The sequence below is a fragment of the Limulus polyphemus genome, unplaced genomic scaffold, assembly GCF_000517525.1.
Source record: "Limulus polyphemus unplaced genomic scaffold, Limulus_polyphemus-2.1.2 Scaffold842, whole genome shotgun sequence".
NCBI classification, from domain to species: domain Eukaryota; kingdom Metazoa; phylum Arthropoda; class Merostomata; order Xiphosura; family Limulidae; genus Limulus; species Limulus polyphemus.
The window spans coordinates 218,719-237,033 of NW_013666452.1; the positions used below are offsets into that span (position 1 = coordinate 218,719).

The window sequence follows — 18,315 nt, forward strand, 5'->3', positions numbered from 1 at the left end:
AGTAATATTACTCAAAGTCGTTTAATACAATCGCAAGTACAAGGACGTGAGGACTTAAATGGATTTGGTGATTTCCATTTTATGTTCGTTAGTAACATTGAATAAGTTGGTATATTGACAATGCTGCAATTGTAATATTCTTGTCTAAAACTGAACTTAAATGTTTTCTGGGCATCATTTCAATACACTGGCTTGTAAGTTATTGGACATATCACTAATTCATTTGTTCCTCTCTTGTGGCTCAGCAGTGAGTTTGAAAGCTTATAACAATAAAATTCGGAGTTCGATCACATCCCCACACAAAGAACACACAATATCCGTTAAATTTGTTCGTAATTACCTGTACACTAAGAGAGCGTCACAAACAATGTTTTAACCCACCGTGCAATACACTGGAAATGTGGATATTTAAACTTGGAGACAGGAACTAAAAAAAGCTATAATATATATTGCAATGCAGTACTGACCAAAACTTGACAGCATTTCTACAGTGGATTACACAAAGTTGACGACTTTTCATTTATTGGACTTAAAAAGGTATCCATTAACGCCGAATAAAAGAGAACGATTTAAAACTAAGGTCATTGAAAAGCTTGAGTTGACACAGCCAGATGGAATAAACGAACATTTTCGTTTATTAAGTTAGTATATGCTTTAGCTGTTTCGTTATCAATATATTTTTATTATGTATATATGTGTATCGTATAATCTCCTATCTCTTATCGTCCAGTCCCCCGGTGGGACATCGGTAAGTCTTCGGATTTACAGTACTAAAATCAAGGGTTCGATTTCCCTCGTTGGACACAGCAGTCCCCCGGTGGGACATCGATAAGTCTTCGGATTTACAATACTAAAATCAGGGGTTCGATTTCCCTCGTTGGACACAGCAGTCCCCCGGTGGGACATCGGTAAGTCTTCGGATTTACAATACTAAAATCAGGGGTTCGATTTCCCTCGTTGGACACAGCAGTCCCCCGGTGGGACATCGATAAGTCTTCGGATTTACAATACTAAAATCAGGGGTTCGATTTCCCTCGGTGGACATAGCAGTCCCCCGGTGGGACATCGATAAGTCTTCGGATTTACAATACTAAAATCAGGGGTTCGATTCCCCTTGATGGACACATCAGATAGCCCAATGTGGCTTTGCTATAAGAAAACACACATCTCATCGTCCAACCTCACTGACGAGTTACGGTATTAAACGAAAATCTTCTTGGGCAGTGACTTGCGAGAGATGGAAGATAGATCTGAAATGCCTCTTATTTTGAATCCGAACTGTATGAATTAAGAGGATTATGATCAACAGAAAACACTTGCAGTTTACATGATTTTTATCACACATTTTGAATTAATTTACCCTTATCAACTTGCTTTTCTTTACTTTCACTGCCGCCTTCTTTATTATCAAAGTATTCGACTAACCACCGGATAAATTGTTTTTGTTCGAAATGTTTTGCTGTATCAGTTTTTTCAAGAGATCAAATTGAATTCTGTAGTGTCACGAAACCTTAGCAATAAAAATATTTTAACTGATTATCAGTCGCATTTATTAGCAATTTAAAGCGTCCACTATTTCTCATTATGATCACTGACAATTAAAGGAATTACTTAGCTTTTGTATCTAACACTTACCGAGATAGTCCTTGTATAATTTTGCGTGAAATTTCTAAACAAACAAACGAATAAACCTTGAGAAAGGCACATACTGAAACCTGTCTGTTCTGGAGTTGCATTAGTCGTAATTTTTATACACAGATTATGTTTTACGATGATATATGATGTATACCCACAAAGTATAATCTCTAACGCATTTAATATAATTCAGTCGGTTTGCTACTGTATACTTATTTGTTCTTTTTTATACCTGTTGAGGAAGCTAATTCAATCAACAATATTCGGTTCGCTGTGAAAAAAATACACTTATGCAGTTGTGATAACAATGTCATTAACTTACCATTACCAACAAACAGAGATTTATTTTTTTAGAAAATCATGATAACAATGTCATTAACTTGCCATTACCAACAAACAGAGATTTATATTCTAAAACAAAATGTGATAACAATGTCATTTACTTACCATTACCAACAAACAGTTATGTTTTCAAGAAAATTGTGATAACAATGTCATTAACTTGCCATTGCCAACAAAGAGATTTATTTTCTAGAAAGTTCTGATAACAATGTCATTAACTCGTCGTAATCGTAAACCCCAGAAGAAAACTTACAAGTACTCTGTACAACAGTGTAAGGTTTCATTTCACATTAAAATTATGATATGATATTCGTTGTCTTGTTTTCTTCCACCTTTTGCCTCTTAACAAATTCATCAAGCCTACATTTGTGAGCTTTTCCGTACACTTTAATAAGAGCTTGTAATTTTTCTTTCGTAATTTTATCACATTACAATAGAATAAAATCTTATGAATTAGCGTTTCAGTATTTACTAAATTATTAAAACTAAATAAACTAATAAAACCACGCAAAATGTTAAAATATGATAAAAACAAATCACATTAAACATAATTACATTCGTTCTTTTACTTTGTTTGGCATAATTAAGATATCTCTATTTCAGTCAACATGTTACACGAAATAACTGTTTTTTCTTTGTTTGTTGAATTTCGCGCAAAGCTACTCGAGGGCTATCTGCACTAGCCGTCTTTAATTTAGCAGTAACAGACTAGAGGGAAAACAGTTAGTCGACACCACTCAGCGTCATCTCTTGCGCTACTCGTTTACCAACGAGAAGTGGGACTGACCGTCACGTTATAACGCCCCTACGGCTGAAAGGGCGAGTATGTTTGGTGGTGGGATTCGAACTTGCGATCCACAGATTGCGGGTCCATACTTGCAATGTTTGTGATAAAAGACGCTGCCTTAGAAAGATTGCAAATAACTATATCTAAGGAGACTCATTCAACTCCGAAGTAATTAAAAATAACATATATGAAACGTACAGCCCCCCAGTGGCACAGCGGTATGTCTGCGGATACGTGGTGGGCAGAGCACAGATAGCCCATTGTGTAGCTTTGTGCTTAACTTCAAACAAACAAACATGAAATGTACATGCATTCAAAACTAATACTTTGATTCCTGTATGCAACATATTTTAGAATCAAAAGTAGACAGTTTTATGAATACTGTCTTAATTTGATACAAGTTAAAAGAAACTAAGTAGTGTGCATTATACTCAAATTAACTTTCAAATTACAGACTTGTTTATATATCGTTCATCGCACCACAGGGTGTAATTTCGTTTTTGATTTTTACAAGTCTAGTGTAAAAAAATTCACCAAATAAAATTGGATAAAACCATTAATTTTCTATGTAAGATACACAGGAGAACTCCGCAGTAATTAGTTGGACTAATTGCAGTATTGTTGATATTTCTGTTGAATTCTGTTTGTGTGTGTTGATAGGGGTCATGTAGAGAACAAAGTAAATGGACCCCAAACTAATTTCGTATAAAACTAGTTTTGAAAAATATGTTTAAAACGCTGATGGATGTGGATTCCCATAGAATTAAATAGCATTTGACCAAATAATGTGAAACATGTTTGATATACATACGAGCATTGTGAACGAAATCACGTTAATATAAGCATGCTTAACATAAAAAAAAGAAGCCTTCTTTGTATTAATAACAAAAACTTTGTTTAAACTTATAGCCAGAAATACACATATTTATTATTCGCTATCAAATCCTTTTTTTATTTCTTAGGTCTACATCAGATGTTATACTCAGATAACTGATACTCATGTTTGTCAAGAATTTGAGTTTCAAACAATACAGAATACGACAATACTTTCATTGTTTTTATGGGCGCAACAGCAGATTTTAGACTTGATGTAAATTTACAGAAATGTTGTCAAAATAGTTTAAATTTAGTACTCCGCTGTTTTATACAAAATTCTGACGAAAAATCAAACCAACGGACATAATATTCATCATGAAATACGTGTTAGACTGCGTATTTTTATTTTTTACGCTACTCTTAATTATTTAATTACGGTTTCAAATCAGTTTTTATAATAATTTATGTCGTGCCTAGTAAAACCTAGTCTACTTGGTTGTATTTATTAAACATGAGTACATTTATTCTACTTTAAACAATGAAATAAACCCACTTCATGCAAAGTATTGTGTTGTAAATGTTAAGCAAAGTGCCACTGTCTTTTTAGGTTCTGATTTATAAAACTCTAATTCTACATGATGTACCCGTTTAGTAGTTTCAAAGTTCAATATTTATCAATAAGTTTGGCAAATTTTTCAATCAAGAAAGTCTTAATCCCCTACTCAAACTGAAAACAAGGATACTATCAACGTTCATTTCAGCTGAGGATAATCTTTTGTAGAAAAAAAAAATCTCTTCTGGGCTTATTGAAGTTTTCTACAACGGAAATAAGAGATATGAAGAAGCGATTAATGATAATAGAATTGATGGCAGAAAGAAAATAAAAACTACAACAGTATGAACCAGGAACTGTCTGTCTTTTTACTTTGAACAAATAGTGCGATGGAGGCAAATGCAAGTGTTTCGAAAAGTCGTTTCAGAGCTAATCTTATCATCGCAGACTTACCAATAAAAGCAAATTATGAAACAAAATATTCATAGAATTCTGGATGACAAATATTAAAATTAGCTCATCCATTCAAATAAGATAGAATTTTATTCAAATTATTGGATATGCCGTTTATAAACACCCAACTCGTCGACGACAAGGACCCTTCGAGATGTTAACATTCCAATAAATCACCACAGATTTTCATAAACAAGTCCTGAAACTGGCAGTATTGCGTGTTTAACATAAAAAAAAGGACAATAATTAAGCCTAAAATATTCTTTACTGTAATATTCGATTGCTGAATATAAAATCGGTAAAGGAGAGCACGTGGAAAAATAGATTTCAAACAGGAAGGATGAAAACCGATGAAAAAATGTTGTATTCACAAGTAAAATTGTAATCAGCAGACAAGCTAATAATGAGAGGTTTGAAAGGATTTTTGCACAAAAATTTAATGAGTATGGGTAGCAAGAAGAGTGAAACAGATCCATGTGCGTGGTAAAGAATAAACGGAAATTTATTCACGCAAAACAGGTGTGGTAGTTTCTTACAACATTCACTGTAACTCAGCATAAACTTCAAAAGTTGGCAGGTTTCCAGTATTAAAACTCTGATGTTCCATGGCTGATAAATCAAAAAGAAACAAGTCTTCTTTACAAGACGAAAGCAGAAAATATTATCCCAATATTGCACTTTTGGTCAGACCAGGGTGCAAGTGCAGTATTCTACAATTTTAGATTACCTATGTCGGTAATCACTTTTATTACATTTTGGGGGAAATTAATCCTAGTCTACACTAATCTGTACAAAACTTTGCGCTTGAATGAAGTAGTAAATCCCAACCACAACAATTAGGAGACATCTTAGCCAGCCATCAGAGCAGTCACGCTAGTAGTGCTTCCCAATTTGAATACTTAGGGACTTTCTATTAAGTGCTACAAGCATTTTCTTCCTCATAAAATATCAACATTTTAGAACACAGTGCACCCATGACCTTCATTTATTATGGTCTTTCACTTTTGACCTTGTCCAACTAATTCTCGAGAGCTCATCACTGACACAGAGATTTGCTTCTAGACGTGTTCAATGTTCTTTAGTGTTACGTGACTGCTGTAGTTAGTACAAAGCATTATTAGAAAGATTGTTTTGCATTGTAAGCTTGATATATGTATTTAAGACTAACCTAAATATCCTAAGTTGGCTGAACCTCATGAGTTATTATTGGGATTACGGCCGAAAATATAATTAAGAGCAAGGGTACCCAACTGATGAAACAATGAATTCCAATTTTTAAAATAAGAACGCAATAAAAGTATATTTAATTAACTTTAATGATTGTCAGGTTGGGCTGTAGTTTCGACGACACTGTACTAAACTAGTGACGAACAGATAAACTTTGGTCCACTTGGTGAAAGAATTAATAACGACCAATACATATCTAGAACCTTTATCAATTCGGGCAGAAGACCAGCTATGTTCAAGGCTATTCTCGGAGAGGAGAACATACAGTTCTATGCAGATTATTTCCTAATGTGGCTGGATTGATTTTACTTTGGGAAACATATGTCTGCATAATTTCTCAACATATTTACCTGAATGTGGCCAAAACGAAATACTCCAGCAATGATATGTGAAATCTTCTGGTACCAATCAATCTTTACATTATGCAAAGTCTAAACTACTTCCTGTCTTACAGCCCTGGAGAACACTAGATGCATTTCAGGTTGGGTACCATTTTTTCTGTGGCTCGTAATTATGGCACAATGCACTATCTTGCACTACAAAATGATCCCATAAGTGGCAAATATTACTGAACTTACCAGTTTGTAATAATCACGCTTCACCTTGATGCCTGACAAATAACACACAAGCTGTATTTGGGTACTTCAGTTGCTCTTCCCAAATCTTCTGATTAGTCACTTGAAGAGTCCTTATTTTCTTAGAATCATTTCCACTTACGTGCTTTATTGTCATTTCTACTGGAATGACTTTAATTGCTGCATAGCAACCAGGATCAAGAAATTAAAAAAATGGATATACACCCATTCTTGGCAAGATAATCCATTATCATTTACATGCTATGACACAGATAAATTGTCAATACAACAGCTTTTCTCTTGCAATACTATTTTCTGGACTTTAGAAGTTCATTATCCATCCATGCTATGACACAGATAAATTGTCAATACAACAGCTTTTCTCTTGCAATACTATTTTCTGGACTTTAGAAGTTCATTATCCATCCATTTCTGTAATGTATTGTCCTCTCACATAGCGAACTTTCTATCGTACAAGTAGTAGCAGTAATGTTTGACAAATACTATAAATATTAGTAATCCATTCTTTTTTGTACAGTGTTGGTATTCAGGAATTGATATATATGCAATTACACACTTCATATTATTCTGTATATGACAATATCATTCCCATTCAAATAGCTGTGAACTTCACATTTAGTCTAAGATAGGCAGGCACCTGGCTTCAGTCATCTGTTATCCTCTCAGGATCAGTGTAAACTCCATCCCTACTATGTTACAGATAACTTCCACTTCTGTATGTATTAGTACACACTATTGTAGTATCAGTCCCAATGGCCATTTTTAGGATATCGGCAAAAGCCTGAAATATGAAATTAAAATTTCATCTACACAGATGAGATATCTTTTCAATTACAACCCTTTCAATGTAACTTCCTGCTCAAGCATTTTCTTAAAAGTGGTAGGTGCATTACACAGAACAAATAAGATAATGTAGAATCCAAACACCCTTTCCTAAGTACTAAAATCAGTCTTGGGTTTACTGTCATCCTCCAGTTCAACTTACAGAAAACCAGAGCTAATAAAGCAAGCCAACCTACGAGCACATTCCAACATTTACCCATTTTTTTGGAAGGAAAACTATTGGTATGTATTACCAAATTCATCCACCTGACAATCATATAAATCTTGGCATTTCCTTTTTTTCAGCAATAACTACTGTAAATGAAGAGACACTCACTAAAGGCTTATGTTATCCCATACATAAAATGCTTTTTATTTCAACAGTGGCTATGTCCCAGATTCTTCAAGGTCCGAGTGGCAGTTGCTCTATCAAAATGCACAATATGTTTCTTTGTGATGACATGTTACTGTTGTTCTATCTAGATAATTATCTCGTCCCACAAAAACACAATAGACCATGTTTCAAAGCAGTGATTTCTGATCTGTGTTGAGTTCAAATTGTTAGAACTCTTTTCAACTAGTAACTTGAGTCTAAAGACCTTCAAAGTTATAAATAATACACGGTATTCTGTTTCCTAATGAGTTTATTCTGCCACAGTAGTGATACAGTCATAGCAACTGGGTCTAGAAAGTACTTCAGTAATACTGAATCACAACTGAATGGGACTAAGGCAGAGGAGCCGTCCATCAATTATTCGTTTGAGGATTGTTGGTTGTTGCTGACTCCTGTGGTGCCACCATGGTAAAATCAGCGAGTTCAAATGGCTTTCTTCTCTGCTAATCTTGACGTGACCACTTCAAACTTCATTTTTACAGAAACAGGCCATTTCCAGAGTTGTTAATGAGAACTTCTTCATGATCGTGGATTACATGCCTTCGCATGCAACCACCCTTGTTTAACCACACATGTTCTTATAGACTCCGTGCTTTATAGCCTTGAATTCAGTCCTATGGATTGTTCAGTTCTCCACAGAGTCAAAATTGTGGTGCATATCAGTGACAACCATATCACTGTAACCATTTTTTCAGCTAAGTGTTATGGGGTGTCGAGTATTGAGCTACCCACAATCAGCATTGGGTAATACCTCACTTGTTCCTAAATCCAATCATTCCAGGAGGCAACATATCTGAAATGTTTGAAAAAAATAGTTCAAATCCTATAAAAGCAAAAAGAATGGGTGAATAAAATGCTTGGTTTTGCTATCATTTTAAAATCTAGAACCCAAGAGGTTCCAGAGTCCTAAGGCGAGCCCTGGACTTAAGCCGTAGTGGGTGCGCCTATGGCACAAATTTCCTCACTCCACTCGGTCAAATAAACCTTAGGCCCCCCTCCCCACATTTAATTTACCTCCTACACCTCTGATTTCGATGTCAAAATGAACGACAACGTATTAATAATAGTTAGGACAGGCACTTCTAATGACGGTAAAAAGTCCATTAAATGACAGATGGAGAGGGGCTCCTATGTATCATCAGAGTGTGCTCTGAATATTATCAAAATGACCACTAATTATCGTTAGAATGGTCCTTATACACTGAGTGGCAGAATTTGCGCCATTCCATTTAAAATAGAAAAATAATAGTGAATGTTTGATAACATAAAAAAATGTATAATACCAGTGCCGTAACCACAATGAGGCACATAAGACATGTGCCTTGTCGTTTTTGGCAAGGAGTGGTTTACGATATTAAATCTACAAAGAGGCCCCTTGACAGTAAATTAATAAGAAGAGCCCCTAATAGTATACAGAAAACAGAGCCCCTTTATAGGGGCTCAGGGCAGTAAATCAATAAGAAGGTTCCTTGATTAGTAAATCGATAAAAGTGATAGTGAATAAAAAAGAGGGGCACCTCAATTAGTAAATAAACAATAGAGCTCTTTGATGGTAAATGGACAAGAAGAGCCCCTGATAGACATAATAGAAGACATATAATATTCTTAGTGTGTTTACATACCTATTTAATTTTTGTATATTATGGGTCATTCTCACGAAATCGATATAATTAACTGATTTCTGTGTTGCTAGAGTACAAGCTTTGTATAAAAATCGTAGCTACCAATACAATTACATAGTAATTTTTCAGCATTTCATTATTTGTGAGTGTCAGTTGGTATGATATTTAATCTTTTTTGTCCCGAGCTAGAGATCTCGAATTGCATCATGCCACTTTAAAAAGAATTCTGGTGACCTACATTATGAGTAACACTATAATCTGATTTCTTTGAGCACCATTTTCGCCTTATATTTTTATTATTTTAATTACCTTAATACGCATACTTTTCATTTCTGTATTGCAATTATGGGGCCTCGGGTTTACAGCAAATAATAGGTTCCCCTGAGAAAATTGCACCCCCGTTATTAAAACCCTTCGTACGGACCAGCGTCAGATTATATACCTAACGGTAAAAATTATGCTATTTTGATTTAAACTGTTTCAGAGCTATTACGGTGTCACTTCGTATGGAAAATGATATATCCTAGTTTTTCACTAGAAATTTGATAGTGGTAACTTTATGTCAAGGTGCTCAATATACATGTGTGTGTGCGTAAAACGTGCAAGTCATTGTTAAGCACCAAATAACTTAATGAGTGTATTTAATATGACTGCACTACTGTTGTAGTTATAGCTAACTAAGAATTAAATGTTGAATTTAGAAAACGTGATTCTGCTTGTTGTAGTTGAAACTAGCATCTCTAATCTTGTTTTGGGTCTTATTTTAAGTTTATTACACTTTATATGTGGTCCTTTGTGCTAACTCTTTTATCAAGAAGGTCAAGTGATAGATTCTAGATTATAGAGATGGAAATTAAACATGTAGATGCAGCTTTAGACTTTAGTTTAATTTCTCAGAGTTTACAAGACTTATAAGTTATTCTAGTAAATTCGATGAAAAATTTAATGTGAAATAAATTAAGATATAAGAAACCTTAATTCTGTGTTTTAGAATAATTAATCTTTATTATTCGCGTGATAAAAATATTGTCACTAAACATACTTGAATTACTCCCAACTATTTGAATACAATCAGCACTAACTTACCAGAGAAACTGAAATAGGCTTTAGGCCTAACCGCATTCGTTTGGCGTTCTGACTTTCATTATCACATGCTATTGACAGAATTTGTTCGGCCAACGGAGACGATAGATGTGGCGCAGATCGGTCCTATGGCGAACCAAGGAAAAAGAAATACTCAGAAAATAAAAACAAAATTCAAACGCCATAAATCAATGAAAAGAAAAAAACAACAAAACGTATTTCACCTCTTTATATCCAAATTAGCTAAAAAATGCATGTTTGAGTTGGAAATCATGTTATGTTTTGTAAGAAAAAACAAGTTTAATTACTTGAAGGTTCTACATAACTAAAATGTAGCTAATTGACATTTTGCGATGTCTTTGAATTACTTAACTTGGCTTGTTAAACACTTTATATTATCTTATATTATTTTGTGGAGAAAACAGTCATAACATTTCAATGAAATATGTAGATTAATTATTTTTGTTGTACATAAATTTGAAAATACTTTTTCTCGTATCCGAACATTTTATTGGCTGTTCCAAATTGACGCATGTGCTTCCTCGTCATACGGTCAAAATACGTCCTTATAATTTTTAAAATAAGTGAATTATATACATTTTGTCTTTCTGAAAGAGGACCGTTGCCGGTATAGATACATCAAATAAGAACGAAATGAATGCTATGATTTTGGTACGTAAAGTTTTCATTCTGTATTTTACATTTCCAATATGCAGCATTACCATTACACGAAGTTTGCAATGCCAGAACAGAAGAGAGCTACCAAGTCGGTCTGGACATGAGTATTGTTAGATTCTTTTATTCTTCCAAAGGAGACGTCTCTGTCTCTCTCTTTTTTATATTACCTTCACAATAATTTGATCGCAAAACGAGACATAGACGAAGAGAGTGACTTTATTTCCGAACGCACATGCTTCTAGCTGAAATAACAGTGTTAAAGGCGTATGCCACTGTTAGAGAGTGACTTTATTTCCGAACGCGCATGCTTCTAGCTGAGATAACAGTGTTAAAGACGTAGGCCACTGTACTGAGTGCAACTCAATTATACATACACTATATACTATGGTGCAGGTAGCGTTGAATTCGCGGTCAGGCCATACCACGATAAATGTGTCACGAAATGGTGGATTTAGAAACTTGTTATAAACGCATGATCTTACAAATGCTACACCTCTTTAACAGAGTTGTTTAGTTACCATGTTTACAAAGTAACTATTTTTTTATTTTTTTACTTATTTCAGGCTTGAGTATCCAGTCCGGTGTCTAGATAAATTCATAAGTCCAGTCTAGAGTTACATTCAGATATCCAGTCAGACGTCCACTTACAAATTCAGTCAGATGAATGAGTGGTAGCCAAAAAGTACCGAATGATTAATACTCTCTTTGAACCCGGATATAATTTTATATTAGTAGCTGTATTTGAGAGGAAGAGAGTATTTCGGGTCAATCCGACTTGAGTCGCTGAATCACTCTCGTATCATTGTGTACAGCCCATCACTTCACGGTGGTGCATTCCAAAAGTACTGCTTACTTTTATTCAAGCATGGACAACAGAAACTCCTGGGGAACTTTGATGAATGCATCCTGAAACAATAGCGAATTTTGTGATAACATATTCTACTTTGCAATATAACTTCACTACATTCAAGATGGGAAAGGAGTTTACAATCAGAATAGATAAACTATGTGAAGATTTCCGAAAAACTCAATCATTTCTCGGACAACTGGAAGGAAATCCTCTACCAAGACGTTACATTTCTTTTCTTCAGCGAAGCCATCTTTGTTGGAACAAGAAGAAAGAGAATAGAATATACACAGTATTTTAAGTTGTTTAAACTGAGGCCATGATTGATTGACATGTCCCTAGATATGCATCATTCAGTTATAGCATAGGCATATATCTCTGTTGGCTATTTTGATAAACAAATTAGAAATAACAGTAACATATTCTTAGGAAGTCACGAGAAAACTACAAAAATACAACATTTATAACAATCATTGTAACTTTGGTGTAATTTCAATGTTTCCACAAATGCCAACTCCCGAACCCATTAACATAGCAATAGAAAACCATAAAAAAGTTGAACAGTTAAAAACTTTGTTAGATTTTACAGTAATCAATTGTTTTGGATTCTTGGGAGAATTTTACACAAGTGGATTTAGCCTGGGAAGTCGTATATCACCTATTCTAGTAAACTTATTCATGATTTCCTTAGAAACAAAAGCAGTACAAGCAGCCATATTTCCCCATGCACTTTTTGGACATATACATTAAAGTATTATGTAATGTTAGTAACCAAGATGACAGAAACACTTCTTTAAACACATCTATCAGACATAACACAAAATTCAAAATTGAGGAGAACAAAAAGTCAACAATATACTTCCCAAATTTAAATAATACGTGATTACACAACACGTTTAACATCAAAATACATAGAAGGAACGTACATAATGATACATATATCAACTGTCAATCGGCACATGACATCAATCTAAAAATAGACACATTAAAATGTTTAGTCAGAAAAAAAATGGAAACACTAGAAATATGTCTGTCTAGAAGGTGTTTTTTTCAATAACGCTTTGAGCCTAAGCATTTTATCAGGTGATATTTAAACAGTCGTCAACGAAAGTACATCAAAATAAGTACTTATACAATAAGAATGTATACGTCAATGAAAAAACTTGAGATAACTTCTGTTAGGCAACAGCATTCTTAGACAATTGGTTTTCATGGATTATCGAGTTTAGGAATTTGGGAATGACATATTCTCTCCTATTGTTAAACTAACTAATTACATTAGAGACTTCACTCATACTATTCAGCTATTAGATAGCTTCACCTTTCTCCCAAATTCTTCTATTTATCGACTCCTTTATAAAATATCATCCTTTTTAAAGTTTTGACTGTCTTGTTTCCATAAACGACCTATCTTTTCCTAACATAGATATCACCACAGACAACGGAAAATTGTCAAGTTCTGTGCATGATAATCTCATAAATTCGCATTTCTACTTACTTTTCGCCTCCTGTCGCCCCCTCCAAGTTCCATTCCCTATTCTTAGTTTTACGTTTACAACGTATCGCAGTGATATCGATAACTTAATTCCTAAATCAGAAGATTTAACAACTTTTTTTTTTTTGCGTCGCGGAGACCCCGAACCTTTTCCTACATAAAGCTCTTAATAATACCTCGTACACACACACACACACACTTTTCCGAAAAATAACTAACAGTTACAGAAACTTACCTTAACGATTCCATATCATTAAACCATATTTCCCCAAATTATTAAAATAATCATGAACAATTTAATATCCTGCAGACTAATTTTAATCATAGAGATAAGAAGTGGATTTCAAAACCAGTAATTAAATATATCCACGACATTTGTCTTCGAGATACACTTGTTCGAACCAACTATGTTCAACCTGATACCGCTCACCCGGTCACTTCTCTTTTAACAGACCACTCTGTGTAACATGTCAGGACATGAACAAAGAAACTTTAATTTTTGTCCTAAAACTAAGAGTAACTTTCTTATTAATAAATAAGCATTTTTTATCTGCGTATCAGAATCTGTCATTTACAGTGTTATTTGCAATCTTTGTACCTTACATTACAGTAGTGAGATCGGTCGCAAAATTTGCGATAGCTTTCGTTAACACAAAAAACGGATAATTAATCGAAATATTGTTTTACCAGTTCAAAAACAATTCTGCGAAGTCGAACATGATTTGTCACATCTAAAGTAGCTGTTCTGAGATTTGCACCTATTGATCGCTGTCTACGTGAACTCGAAGAACAGCACCTAATTTACAATTTAGGGAACCTTTCTCCACCTGGATTAAATGAAAGTTTTTCATTTCTGTAATAACTTCTTATCTATTTTCTATCTATAATATACCCAGCTCTTTAATTTCATTTACTCTTTATTAATTTGTAGTTGAGAATTTTATTTAATATTTTTTATGTATTTTTAAATTAGTCTTTGTCTTTGCACTTCTAACCAGTGTTGGCAAGTCCACTTTTAATAAGCAGATTTGGGCTTGTGTCTCCTAAAAGTCGCTTTAATTTTTTGACAGTCGCGGGTTGCGGTTTTTGGGGCTTGTTTTATTCTGATGTTGTCTATTTGGGCTTTTCTTCAAAAGCTGATTTCAACATATAGTAAAGTAGTTGTAGGAGTGGTTTAAGTGATTGACTGGGTTAATGAATCGCCTACATATTATTTTAAAAAACACACCACAATTGTGAGCTTTCTTACCCGCCAACTTGACACATTTTATATTCCAATTAAGCCGCACAAATCGTCATTTTGAGAGTAAGCTAAAAAAAGCAGTTTTGAAAGTCAATGTTGCTTATTTTCAACGGCAGTGACAGTTATTTTACTCGCGAGACTTGGCAACGCTGCTTCTAATATATTATATTTTTCCTTTTCTGCAACAGTGTTTTAGACAATCACAGCACGTATATCATGTTACGCGTTAGGTACACGTATACGTTATTGTTATTATTTAAATATCATTCTTTAGTACTTTCGCTAGTGAGCGTTTAAATATCACCTGACAAAGCGCTTAGGCTCGAAACGTTTTTGAATAAATCACCTTCAAGATTAACGTCATTCTATTGTTAAAATTGTTTTCTAACTTGTATCTATTTTGTGTGCGGCTTCTTCTCCAGTTTGGTTTTAAACTTTAATAAGCTTATACAACATTGCTGCCCGCCTTTGTTCACCCAAAGAAACAGAAGATGAAATAGCTTAGTTTTCCAGAAAAAAGTCATTGATTAATCACTAAAAGAAGTAAAACAAAAAATAGCGTTTATCAACAGCATACAAAATACAAAAGAAAATTTTAAAAAAATCATAGGACTTATCCCATACGTAGGAGAGAGAGAGATCAAGTTCACAGATGTAAACAGGAAGTTACTGGAACAAGTAGAAGACTTTAGGTACAATCCAAAGTGAAGAAGGAAGCAAGAAAGCTGTGAGAGATAGAATCCAGGTGGGTTGGAATAAATGGAAGAAAGTAGCTACAGTCATCTGTGACAAAAGATTACCAAGGTCACTGAGGGCCAAAGTGTATAAGACCATGATTAAACTGGTGCTCTTTTAAGGAGCCAAGACCTGAACCCCAAAATAATAAAGAAAAAGACTTGTTGATAAGAAGCAGAAATGAAATAGCTTTTGCGAGTGTCACTGAAAGAGGAGAGAAAGAATAGGGAAATTAAGGAAATGGCAGGAGTCTTTCTGTGGAATCGAGGGAAAGGCAAGGGAAGCAAGGTTTAAGTGGTTCAGTCACGTGAAGAGAAGAAGAATAAGGAGAGTATCAGAGCTGCCAGTAGCTGGGAAAAGAAGACAAGGAAGGCCAGCAATGCGTTGGAAATATGAGAAAAAAAGGAACTGCAGAAGACATGGCAACGAATAAAGCTGACTGGAGGAGGGCAACACGTATGAAGGAAGGCAACTCTTGCTAAAGGGAAAAGCTGGAAAAGAAAAAGAATACAGAAAAGAGAGGAAATCAGCTTAGCAAAAGCATAACATAGATATTGAAGCAGAATTAATACAAAACTCTGAACTAAAAAAAAATAATAATACAGCAAACTTACAGTAATAAATACTACACGTGGATTTATCTATCAAATTAACTGTGAAAATTATGACTCTTTCTCTCTTTATCGTTCTCTTATTGGACAGCGGTAAATTTACGGATTTGCAATGCTAAAATCCGGGGTTCGATTCCCTACGGTGGACACAGCAACTAGCCCAATGTGATTTTGCGCTAAAATAAACAAACTATACATATATATCTGGGTGAAACTAGTAGAAATCGAAAAAGCAGATTTAATGAACATTTACAAGGACCATCACACGTAAATAAACACGTAAGAAAGGTTAACATAATCTAAATTTCAAAAACATAAAGATGGTGAGTAAAGAGGAAGATGTGTAGAAGGAAGCATCGCTAATAAAAATAAATTATTATTATAAAGGATGTCTCATAAGCCCTGGTATTAGGAGAAAAGGCCTTATCGGTACTGGATATAGCAGATATAGTATGGTTGACATATTCTTGTACATCCTTTTTTTTACAAGTTCTTGGAATTTACATTCACTGAACGCCCTCTATCACATACGATGTTTGTTAAACAATTTAAAAGCTGACGTACGTTCTTTTCTCTTTCGATATTACCAATTGAGGAAGTTTTCTTTGCAGTTTCTCAAGAGAAGCTGGAGTTGTTATCAGAGGTTTGAGAAATATTCTGGTTCCGTCGAATATACAAGTATTTCGCTGTTTATATCTCCTGCGTAATCATAGTGAATGGGACACAACCACTAAAATTAAAGCTGGAGAGTTGTTCAGAGCTTTAGAATAATTTGGTTTTATTATCTGCTACATGTGGGTTTGTGTAACACTAACACTTGCTTCTGTTCGTGGTATAACTATGAAAATGCGCAGAAATGGTCAATGACATACATAATGCTTTCAGTCTTGTTACAGACATACGTGCAAAAGGTATACAAAAACTACAGGAATTACATTAATACGAAGTTTTCATAACGAATAGCAACAGTTGTTGATGTTGAGCTTGCTATGTCATTAATTTCTACCAGAATTTCGAAACACAGACTATTGAATAATATTACCGATGCTACATGGCAGTTGGTTGCATTGATTATGTTGTTGTTTAGTTAGAAGCCCATTTCTCAAGTCTTTGCTAATGTACATGGGCGTATAAGGAATGAAATAATTTTCATTCAACTACACATACTAGTAGATTTGATATAGGAACAAAAAAAAGAGAGTTTACTTCTTTTTATAATATGGAAAAAAAATTATTTTCCAGTTTAAATACTATAGTATAAACCTTGCTTTCCATCCTTACAAAGAACTTGTACTGCACATGAAAATAGGCCTTGTTTTTAAAACACTATCAAGGTATAATATTTCAATCCTTCTGGCTCAAGACTTGTGTAATGTCAGAATCTTAATCAAACATTTTAATTACCATAAAGTAAGAATCCATGGGCATATTCTTCTTAAACGTTATAAGAATATTTTAAAGTACGACATGTCCATGAGATTTCATCGTTCATTTTAAGTAGGCTTAATGACAAATAAAAGCTAATCTTAAACATTATTGATAAATTTTGAAATTTCTCGCCCTACATATATCACAGGCTCTACAATGGGCTATCTGTGCTGTGCACACCACGGGTATCGAAACCCAATTTTTAGAGTTATAAGATTTCATTATCTTTGAGCCACAGGAGGTCTACTCATTGTATGTCAGGCTAACTATGATTTATCTACATCTTTGCATTTACAGTGTCTAATAAATCATCTAAAACAACTCATGGTAAGTATTTTTAATATTAAAATAAGTGGAATGCTCTACAAATGCGTGTATGTGTGTATGTGTGTGTGTGGTGGGGGGGGGTCCATTGAAAGGTCATCCTCTTCTTTTGTAACATAAAATGTTTCTGAATAGGACGCAGTGAAACACTCATTTTTCAGACTGCAGTATCAAAACAGAAAATAATAAGATATGCTGATAAGACTGTAAAAGTACTTTGAACTCATGCTTCATTAATACACCCAAAATGTTGTTTTAAAAATGCTTTGTTGTCTTCCAATCGTTAAACAAACAGATGTCATACTTGCTCTTACATGAAAGTTACTACTCATCGTCGTTTCAAGTAAAGAAAAAGGTTATTTATTGTCGTAAAACTGATATGTTTTTTTCATTATTCAAGGATTTTATTGACTTATAGGTGGAAAAATGCTTGGTGTTGAGATTTATAAGTAATACGATCACAGTTATTTTGTAACATTTTTAATGACGCAAAGTAATTTGTCAGTTCTCGTTTTACCACAGTCTTTACTAAGTGAGTTTGTTCCAGTATTCATACACAGCGTGGTCACAAGTAAATAGACACCACCTTTTCAGAAAAAATGAATTTTTTCAGTCATATTCACA

The 18,315-nt window shown here is 34.2% G+C and overlaps 1 protein-coding gene across 4 annotated transcripts in view; it reads right to left on the reverse strand.

Moving 5' to 3' along the window:
- LOC106460817 (nucleolar protein 4-like) overlaps positions 1-18,315 on the reverse strand; it is an 88,982-nt gene that overhangs the window by 16,305 nt on the left and 54,362 nt on the right. For 3 of the 4 annotated variants that reach the window (XR_002610848.1, XM_022387618.1, XM_022387619.1), the window contains exon 8: positions 10,334-10,456. The exons of the other annotated variant lie outside the window; for it this stretch is intronic. Coding sequence is in view for 2 of the 3 variants with exons in the window: in XM_022387618.1 (XP_022243326.1) it covers positions 10,334-10,456 (123 nt within the window). In the remaining variant the exon portion in view is untranslated. The remainder of the gene's footprint in view (positions 1-10,333; positions 10,457-18,315) is intronic. 4 annotated transcript variants of the gene reach the window in all.